The sequence below is a fragment of the Mercenaria mercenaria genome, chromosome 16 (genome assembly GCF_021730395.1).
Source record: "Mercenaria mercenaria strain notata chromosome 16, MADL_Memer_1, whole genome shotgun sequence".
Taxonomy (NCBI): Eukaryota; Metazoa; Mollusca; class Bivalvia; order Venerida; family Veneridae; genus Mercenaria; species Mercenaria mercenaria.
Genome location: NC_069376.1, coordinates 66,355,821 through 66,366,946, shown reverse-complemented (window position 1 = coordinate 66,366,946; position 11,126 = coordinate 66,355,821). Strand labels below are relative to the sequence as shown.

The 11,126-nt window shown below is 34.3% G+C and overlaps 1 protein-coding gene across 1 annotated transcript; it reads left to right on the top strand.

The window, feature by feature from the left end:
- The first annotated feature begins 202 nt into the window (after positions 1–202).
- On the top strand, positions 203–5,740 carry LOC123540503 (ELMO domain-containing protein C-like). Its single transcript, XM_045325585.2, has 5 exons — positions 203–345; positions 1,563–1,708; positions 3,118–3,192; positions 3,611–3,902; positions 5,206–5,740. Exons 1-4 carry the CDS (start codon positions 203–205, stop codon positions 3,874–3,876), a joined length of 630 nt encoding a protein of 209 aa, XP_045181520.2. The 3' UTR covers positions 3,877–3,902; positions 5,206–5,740.
- The last annotated feature ends 5,386 nt before the right edge of the window (positions 5,741–11,126 follow it).

The following is an 11,126-nucleotide window of genomic DNA, read 5'->3' as shown; positions in this document are numbered from 1 at the left end:
TTGCTTCCAGATGCCCTATCAAAGCGCGTAGTATCAACAATTTCTTTTGGATGTAAAAAAACGTTTGAATTTACTTCTTTTAACTTACAGTTATTTACTTGATATTTGTACAATGATTTTAGTGTTGTAAAAATCTAAATATAAGTCTGACAACGTCCTTAGGAGTAAAGATATATATTATATAATAATATCTAATATTTCAATGCGTGATATTGTTACAGCTACCTCTGTGCTTGTTCCTAGAAGGCCTGGAAATGAGGATCTGTGTAGTCTTGTTAGGTGTCTGTGTGGCCATGGCAGCAGCAAGGACTTTAGAAACGAAACGGATGAAATAAAACGTATGCTGTAAGTTGTAGTGATATGTCTTGATTTCAATTTTTTTCTGTTTCTATAATGTTTCATATCTGAATGATCAACAAAGAGCAAAACAAATATGACAGTTTTACTGACAAATGCCTGCGAATGTTTAGTGTCCTCGAGAAAAGACGGGCGTTTTCTTGTGTTGAATCTCATTTTCTGCCTATGAGCGCGTACTTCGCATAAATGGATGTGTAGACCAGTCGATATATTTTAATTCTGCTAGTTTAAGAATGTCTTTATTCACGGAATGCAATATATCTTTCATTTGTCAAACGTCTGTAAATTAGTAGCCATTAGATACATGTAACATATTGACATACTTGATAACTAGTTGTTCCTCTTGTTCCCCTGAATAGCAAGCATCCTGAACTCAGACGCTTTAATGCAAATAAGTTGATTTGTTATACATGTATTTACATGTAATATGTTTTTGTTCTTTTGATTATTAATTATACAGACCTGTAAGTTAATAATTATGAACTTATTAAGAAAAGCAATAAAACACTACAATTCAGGACAGGGCAAGGGAATGGAGATTTGTAAACGAGGGTATGATTTACCTTTTTGTGCAATTCAGTGCTCGTGGTAGATTAAATCATATCACCATAGAAAAATTGAATATTTATATTCCTCTTGATAAAAGTACTGTACTTTGCTGAGATCAGTATTCCTACGCTACTGGCTTAGTATCGCAACAATATCATGGTCTTAATTGCTTAAAGATTAATTACTGGTGAATGCCTGACTGTGATGAATTACAATATATTAACAAATGCCTACCTAAACGTCACTTAACTTTTGTTTTCTAAGTTTGGCTGAAGATATCAGTGCATTAATTGTTTCTGTTTTCTAGAACTTACATGCCCCTTAAAAAATTGGCTACGTTTATTATGTGAACTACATGTAATCCAGAATAGTCCTGACCTTCAACAAAGTCAGGAAGTTTGGAGTATAAGGTATACGCAATAAATAAATAGTGAGACGACAATAGATTTGTTTCAGTTGATACAGTATGTATTCAAAACGTGTCAGAATAATATTTAGAGACGCCGTGTATATATCAATACAGACTTTAGCGGCATTGTGCGATGAACCGTGTTAGAACTGACATGATAAAAACATATAATATCAAAAGAAAAAATCTAATATCAAGGAAACACTATTAGATATAGAAAAAAGTGCAGAAACCTTTCTCGTTTCAGATTAAAACGCTTACTGTTAAATAAACTGGAAACTAGAAGTCATGGTAATCAAGGCGGACATAACGGTCCAGGAGCCGGGGGTGGTGGTGGACCATCACTTGAAAAACGTTTGAAAAACATCCTACGCGATATCAAAGTTATTGTTGGTAAGGACTGGTATTATTTCAGTTTTCCAAGACTTAGTGAACAGAAGTTATCCAATATTTAATTCTCCTTAAACTGATTTTAAAACTACAGTTAACTGCACTTGTGAATTTTCGAAATGATTTCTATCATCAATAAAAGGAAAAATCGCCTAACTAAACGGTTAAGTACACAAGTTAAATTGTTTGTCCTGTGGTTAATAACACTTTGGCAATATAACTTCTATACTGAGCCTACAGTGTGACCTTAACATTAGAGGTAGGGGTCTAAGTGTTGCAAATGTATGCCTACTTATTTGAACATCATTAGGCAAGTAAACTGCATAAAATATTTAAACATTGCTTTTGAGGTAAGGGTCTTGTCTTGATATGGTGTATTTTTGCTACATAAGGTTAAGAGTCTTAAGTGCATGCAAGGTTTATAAATCGGACAGAAAAATGTCATTGAATATTTGACAGCTGCAAATTTTACCTTGATAATAAGAACATTGGCTTGCGTTTGACACAATGTCTTGTTACGGCGAATGTTTGTGCGAACTCATATTCATCTCTGCATATAAACATTATAAACCAGACAAATATGACGAATCAAGATTTTGCATACGAACCTGCATAATATTATAGCAAATGTTTGTGATATCTAATATGAATAAAGACCGAACAAGACGAATGATTTAAAATCCTTACCCTCTAACTGTGACCTGACCTTAAAGGGATTTGAGTCTTGCATTCGACATTAGTTACGTCGGACAATTGTTCCATGCTCGACAAAGATCTCAGTCGGACAGGATTTCCATAACAGCAAAAATTATACCGACTTGCCCCTTGCTCACAGACACATGGATAGGGGTAATTCCCTTATTACAAGTTCTATAACTGTAACAAGTTCAGTTCTTTCTGTGTTAGAAACAATATTGTAGTCAAGCCCTCAGGGACAAAATAGTATATTCGATAATTGGGTTTTACGTATTTCAAAAACAATAAATTCCAATGTTAGGGATTTCACATAGGCTTTTTTAGACATGTATCTCTGGTTTATAACTGCATGGTATGTCAAACTCCTACGTAGCAAAGTTGGGATAACTATTTAGAATTTTTTTTTTAAAGACAGCTGTCAGTGAACTATATCGAATGACAATATTTTAAGGAATATCTTATAATTCTTTCATTCTTTACTGTTTCTTTTGCAATCACTTTTAACAACGAACCAAGACATAGTCTGATACTAGCTACATACTAGTTATACTGGCTCAGACTTCTACGTTGCCATTTGCCAATTTCAAATAATCAAATGTTTGGATTTGGATACTAGAACAAGTTCCAATGCCCGTCTTTAAATTAAGCCTGGGACAAATAACAGCGTTTGTTACTGTGATACTGCTAATAATCACATGTTATGTTTCTATTTGAAGACAAATATGATTTGGGCAGTGAGGTAGAAGGTTTGCTTAAAGCCGCTGGAACTATAATTAATCTTGTTCATGAAGGTATTGATATAGTTTCTTGAGATTTTTTCAATGTCATATTTTATATCAAAGGGTTGTTTTATAAAGATATTTCTTGTCACTATTCAATTTATGTTGAATGTGTATTTTGCAAATTTCTGAGGGTTTCGTTAAATCTACGATGATCTCATTAATTCTAACTAAACTTTACTCCAGCCGTTTTATAAAATGTTCATGTGATCTGTTCATATATTCACTAAACCGCGCGGTCTCTGTAGAAACAGATATATATATATTTATCTTCGATGCCTGTCTCAAGCGTATAATATTTTATAATCCAAAAAGCTCTCTTTGAGCGAAGTTAACTTTCTTTGTTTTTCATTTACAGTCGATATTAACCAATATGTTTACCTCTCAACTGTATCTCCTTATATAATGTTGCTTTGTTTGATTTTTGAAGGTGAAATGGCAGCGTCGAGTGGTGCAGCACCTAGCAGTACAACAACATCTGACACAACAACAACAACAGCTGACACAACAACAACAACAACTGACGCAACAACAACAACAACAACAGACGCAACAACAACAACAACTGAAGCAACAACAACAACTGAGGCAACAACAACAACAACAGAAAACCCAACTACAGATGGAGCAGGAAAACGTCTTTTCGAAAGCCTTTTAAGGGAACTAATACTGAAGAAGACGGGAAGGCAAAACTAATATTTGATTTTGAAGAAATGGTAAAAGTAAGGAATGTTTTATGAATATTGTAAATACTGCTTATATATTTTCAAAACAACAGCACTAACAATAAGTTATCACCCATTCTATTAAAATAGGGAAGATAAGGTTGACTAGAAAGCCTCTGTAGGTCAAGTTCTCTGGCACTGTGCTCTTCTCATTACTTGTATTGACTTTAGTTAAATTGAAAAGTATTGTAATATCATACGTGTGTGTTGTCCTCTAAGTATTCAGTTATATGTGTGCTTAGAATATGCTTTTAACTCAGAGTAGACTAATCTATCTATTAGGCTATCTTATTAGCATCATAAAAGCATGGAACAATTACATTTATTGGAACAATGTCATTGCTGTAACTAGCCTGATACATATTATGTTTGTTACTACATAATACAGGCTTCTGTTAACTAAATGGTTTAGCATTACTCATTACAAGCAGATATACTCGTACAATGTCATGTAGCTCAAGTTTTCGTAAGAAAGGTTTCAGTAGTATAGGGGTGTTGAAAAAGAAACATTCAAAGAAGTTTAAGAAAAAAGTTAAAGTCTCAGCAATATGACATATTTAAGGTATTCTGTTAACAAAAGAAAGTGTACGCATTTCCAGCCGGAAGCAGATGTTGAGACAACATGAATGACATTTGCACAAAATGCAAACGCCTTTCAAGAATCTTCAGTATGCGCATTTGTATATTCGACCTTTCGGAAAATTCCATTGAGAATGACAGAACAAGTTGGTTTTGCATTGAGTTAACGTCCGATATTTATAGGTTATTAGATTTGTATCGTGAAATATGCACGAGTTCTGCAGCGGAAATATTGCGCGACTTTAGGAGCGCAGTATTATTCCGCGAAAGAACGAGTGCATATTTCCCGATTCAAAGCTAATAATCTTTTTATTACATACGCATCTGTAGCTATAATTATTGTAAAAATGATATAAATTTGTTCTTAAACTTGAGTAGGATTGAAAATATCGTCGTTAAAGAACTTTTAAACGCGACGACATACATGAAACTGACGTCACAAATGACGTCACACACCCGATATGAATTTTGAACGTCAGTATGGAAAAATATTGACGTTTGAGGTTCCAATGAAACTAAACGGAGTTTATAAATGTGTGTGTAATAAATTAGTTTATATTGCAAGAGATTCGTATTATAACACGTATTTCCGTTTTTGCCATTTTACCGATAAAAGGTGTAATTCTAATTTGTCAATCAATTATTTGATGATTATCAAAGGTAATTATGATTTTTTTTTTTTTTGGTTTTTGATTTAATAATTACAATTCGTGTTTTACAGCATACCAGACGACATCGTTTCCATCGGAAAAGAAGAAAATGAATACTGAGTTCCGACATCTGAACTTGTTTGTGCACACCTGAAACGTTTTTACTTCTTTTTTATTTCAATTCATTTGTCATGTAACTATATTTGTTTTCATGCAAAATATTACATTTTCGGCTTAAAAGGTAATTCCATCTTCTCCCTATCAGTTTTTTACGGACTCAAACGTTTGTAGCTCCTAAAGTACATCAAACAAAAATGACTGTCAGAATAAGCCCAAGACATCTAAGGTCTTTTATTTCAGAGACAGGGTTACATATACCTCTAAAATTCGATTTTAATCAGTTTGTAAATAAGTTGGTAATTACTGTTCTGGCATAACAAGAACTGGAAAGTTCAAACATTATCAGATATGGAAAGTATATAAGGGTAAAGATATATTATTATTTTACGATAAAAGAATGACCTTTTAAGCTGGCAATGATCACTTCACTTATAATCAGATTTCATGACAGAAATGTTCAATAAACATTTAAAGCAAATAATTGTATTTTGTCTGCGTTTTCTCGTTTTCTTTTCTTTTTAACGATTTTTTTTCTCTCAAATAAATTTCAGATTATAATGGCTAGTATTGACCTGGGTATTCCTACTTAGAACCTGACCTAAATACACCGGCCTAGTACCTGACCTAGGTAAAACTACCTATAGTACCTGATCTAGCTATGCCTTTCTAGTACCTGACCTAACTATGCCTGGGTAGTACCTGACCTAAATATACATGCCTAGTACAACACCTAAGTATGTTATTATAGTATCTAACCTAGGTGTACTTGCCTAGTACCTGACCTAGGTATACCTGCCTCGTGCAACACCTAAGTATACCTCTCTAGTACCTGACCTATCTATGCCTGTGTAGTACCTAACCTAGGTATACCTGCGTAGTACCTAACCTAGGTATACCAGCCCTAACCTAGGTAAACTAGCCTAGCACCTTACGTAGGTATATCTGCCTAGCACCTGACCTAGGTATATCAGCCTAGTACAAGACCAAAGTCTATCTGTCTTGTGCCTGACCTAGGTATACCTGCCTAGTACCTAACCTAGATATACATGTTTAGTATTTGACCTAGGAACGCCTGCCTGGTACCTTACCTAGGTACACATGTCTAGTACCTGATCTAGGTATGTCTGGTTAGTATCTGACCTAGGTTGCAAGGTAAGGATATTACATGAAAATGTCTGCAAAAGAAAAACCCGTAACATTTATTTGCATGTTCTTTCTTTTAACCACATTGAAAGCGAGGATTTGTGTGGTTATTTAAGCTGTCATGTATTTTCGTGTTTTTTCATATTGTCATAATACAGCTTATATACCAGAGACTTAAAACTATACAAACTGACTGGTCCAACTGAATCAAGGGGGAATAAGACAATGCTTAAATCCAATCTGACTGGTCGTTTGACTAAGACTCGCATAAATGTACAGCTGTCATTGTGAACAATTTGAAATGTGAAAAATAAATTCAACCATTCAATATAATATATTATATCTTCAATCGGATATTACTTAAAATACCTCATACGGCATTTCATTTTTGTATTTAGGTTAAAATGTATCTTGTTAGTTTGTATTTCAAACTCTCCGTGTTCTATATATTTCTGCTACAGTTACTCTTTGTTGATAGCCTAATTTGTGTGGAGTGACTGAAATTCACTGCTTCTAAGGCATTTACTCTGACTTTATTTTTGTAAAGAATGTGTTACGTGTAAGTCTTTATTTCTTCGAAATAGGAATTACTCCTGACTACAACTCGTGTCGACCCTCTTTGAAGAGAGCCCGAGCTTTGTTAGTTGATACTGTTAAAACTAATGAAGATGTTCCTCAGAAACTTATACGCCGCATCTTCACAAGGAAAAGTAACCCAACCTTGAAGTCATTAGCGCTGGGTATATATCATAAAAGATTATATGGCAGAAAATTGGCTCGAATCTTGCACTTTGTAGAATAGCTTGGTTCTTTGTCTTTTACATTACATTCAACAATAATCTAAAATTACTGATATAGAATCCAACTTGACCAAATCTCATTATAAAAGATCAGTAAGGTCATTGTTATGTTCCTTGAAATCGTTTATAAAGACACTTTTATCAGATGCATGCCTTGCTCATTGCAATTAAATCTGTAAAAAGATCCTTCATATTTGATCTTCAAGTCATATTAGTTTAGATTTGCATAAGCATAAGCACCAGTCTTATTATAAAATTGTAATTGACAGTGTAGAAAATTCAAGCATTTTTCCATCAGGTCAGGGTCAAATTTTCTATGCAATGTCAGAATGAAAGGGTTAAAGCATTTTTTCTTATGAGCTTTAAGACTGTCATCTGTACAACCACTTCTAAACCTAAAGTGTGCAGTGTTCCCTTAATGTAAGCAAATCGTATATAGGGGATGATTTTGATTAAATGTCGAATGATATTATAAACATACGTGAAGTTTAAAGTAAGGTTCATGTCTTTAAGCTGGATAATTATTCTCCAACGCCCCGAATAAACTTGAGCTCAGAAAACCAGTAACCTACTATTATCTATCAGCATTATACACCATGAGTTTATATGCTAATTTCTTCTTTTTTTAACTGTTTGTTTTACAATGTCTAACTGGCTATCCTTTCATGCTTTTTTAAATGTCAATATTTTACGCTATCATGCGTGTGGATTTGTACGCATAGATAAACTTTGTCACGCTCCGGCTATATTGCTTTAAACTTAAACAAGAGTGCCAAAATGTCACAATATACGCCCGTCACAGCAAATTTCTTTACTCTAGCTGCTGTATTGCAAATGTATTTTAATTTTGTGGTTGTTTAGTAATCATTGTAAGTCTTTTGTTTTTCTAAGTCCCCCCAAAAAAAACCCTTACCAGGTATAGAGACCTTAAAATACACCTAAAATTTGAAAGTAACGTCTATGCTGTACCACAGAAAAGTGGTCTTGGTTTTTCCTTACGGTCATTTATAAAAAAGTTACAATATAAGTTATTTATAGTAACAACTAAGGGAAGTTAATCTTAAAAAAAAAAAAAAATCCCCCCAAAAAAATTGCAAGTCCACACAAAAATCTTTACCAGGTAGAGATTGGTCAAAATACACCTCAAAATTGGATGTAGCCTGCATGTTGTACTACAGAAAAGTGGTCTCGATTTTTCCCTACGACTAGTAATGAAGAAGTTACAATATAAGCTATTTATAGTAATAACAAAGGGAAGTAATTCTAAAGAAAGGAACTGCGCATGACACTTCCTCTCATGATGGTGTATAATTGTGCCAAGTTACATCAAAATCCCTCCATGCATGAAGAAGAAATGCTTCGGACAAAGTCATTCTTGTATCTGACCTTTGGCCTCTAAGTGTGACCTTGAGCTTAGACCTAGGGACCTGGTTCTTGCGCATGACACTCCGCCTCATGGTGGTGAACATTTGTGCCAACTTTCATCAAAATCCCTCCATGCATGAAGAAGATATGCTCCGGACAAAGTCATTCTTGAATTTGACCTTTGACCTCTAAGTGTGACCTTGACCTTAGACCTAGGGACCTGGTTCTTGCGCATGACACTCCGTCTCATGATGGTGAACAACTGTGCAAACTTTCATAAAAATCCCTCCATGCATGTAGAAGATATGCTCCAGACAAAGTCTGTGGACGCCACCCGCCCGCCAGTGGCGTTCCCATAATACGTCCCGTTTTTCAAACGGGCGTATAAAAATTATCGCCGCTGTCGTTATTCAGTTATTTGAAAGACAAAATCTTCGTACAAAAATATAACGATTGGACAAACGATATGAGAAGTACAATAACTTTATCAGCTAAATGTGCCCAAGAACAACCGAGTGTACTGCGAACTTTTATATATGACCGAATTTCTTCAGTATTTGTTATTCGTTTTCCAACCATTTTTGCTACAGTGGTAAAGGACTGACCAGAATTGAAATAGCGACAACTCGGTGAAATGGTTTTTGAATGGATACATGTACAGTCGGCGAACGATAATAAAAATGGCGCGAAAATGTCAGTTGAGTCTAAGACAGATAACTTAGGTTGGTCAGATGTAACGGTAAATTAGATAGGAATTCGTATGATACTTGTCAAATTGAAATCAACAATTACTTGATTGGCGAAATAACTCAGGTGGCTAAGCTATCGGTTTTCAAATGCAGTCCGAAAATAGCACGAGTTCGAAAACTCGCAAGAGCTTTATTTTCTAAGGAAAAGTTTAATGTAGCCCTGCTTTATGTTTGTTTTATTTTAGTTTGATTCTCAGTATGCCTTTTTTTCTTTTTATCTGATTACGTTTATTTCTATTATTATTTTTTTTTTCTATTTTGTTTTAACTTGTTGTAGTATCTATGAAATTTTAATCAATAAAATTGATTTCATTTCCGGCTCGTCCGACGGCGCTGTATCTGTTGCAGAGTCGTCAGTTAAATTGTGTCCGTTTCAGAATTTCGGAATAATGAAATCGCTCGTCAGAAGCTTTTTTCAATGTCCGCCATTTCAAGCTAAGGAATGCATGGTATGTTAGTGTGTAATGTGGGAGTAATGTACTTACATTCCATCGGTAAAAATTGGACGTTCACAAAGAACCCGTGTATGCTTTATTACCGTATTATTTTTAAAGCCAGTTGAAAAACCGGTATTGTATCTATGCTGAAAAAGGTAAAAAGTACACTTCACCCCAGTATCAAACTCCGGACCTCGGGTGTCATACCTAGCGGCCTAACCCATTGCGCTAATACAGTACTTCGTTCATCGAGTCTCAATTTGAGATACCAATCCATATCGTCTATGCGTGATTTACCTAAACTGATAAATAATAAGGTCGACTGCGTGTGTTTACAAATATCAAATTATCGTTCGATTACTGTATATACCATTGTTTAGATATCGAATAGAGGTAATCAGCTGTATAAACATCGACGTGAAATTCCTCGTGGAAATGGTGTGTCACCACAATACACAATACTTTTCGAACACTCCTCGTACCTGTGAATAATAACTACTGTCAGTCACATGCAAACTCCTTATTCTTCATTCTTTTTAATATTTGTAGGGGAAAAACATTTATATTTACTTAATATTTTTAATTTGCATCAATTTTCCCCTTACATTTCATTAAAATTTAAACGTATGTCAAAAATCACTTAAGCTGTATAATGTTAGACGTGCAACCTTTTAGAAAAATGAAAATATGCTGGTACCAATGACAAATTTCATGGTATTGAGGTCATGGCAGTCTATTCTAGGGAACCCCAATAACTGGTAAAAACGGGGTCGGTAAATAAACGGTAAAATTATTTAAATGTATACAGTCAGTTCGACATTTTAGATTTCGTTTTTAAGAATGGGGTATTGTGTCAGCAAATGTGGTGTCACTGAAGGAATGAGAGGCAAATGGCAGCAGTGCAATAGATCCTTTGGAGCAAAGAACGCAATCACATAATATAGAATGTCATCTTCCTTTCCTTGATTTTGGGAATAATATTTGCGTTTATGTATAAATACAATGTGTATTTATGAGTTTAAAAATGTCTGTACGTTTTCATGTGAAAAAAAAAACTATGGTTTATGTGCTATTTTGAATTCATAACGGTTTTCCTTGTATTATACTTTATTTCTAGGAATCATATTACAGTCTCAGTGTCGAAGTATACCTTTAGCAGTAATTTCTTATCTTTCACAACGATCACGGCAGTCATTTGGGATGTATAGAGTTCAGTACAAGAAAAGGGGATTATTGACATAATGTAATGTACTAAGTCTTGTCGATTGGATAGCTATTCGTATCAAATGACTAATGATCTTAAATAGTTTACATATCATATGCTAATACAAAGAACATTGTAGTAGCTTTTGCTGCGAAGTTTAGTTTACATATCATA

Bases quoted from the DNA above. Each gene is read 5' to 3' on its own strand.
- LOC123540503 (XM_045325585.2), top strand. From the start codon at position 203: ATGCGTGATATTGTTACAGCTACCTCTGTGCTTGTTCCTAGAAGGCCT. The intron at 346-1,562 runs GTAAGTTGTAGT...TTCTCGTTTCAG, and splicing joins GATGAAATAAAACGTATGCT to ATTAAAACGCTTACTGTTAA. The intron at 3,193-3,610 runs GTATTGATATAG...TGATTTTTGAAG, and splicing joins AATTAATCTTGTTCATGAAG to GTGAAATGGCAGCGTCGAGT.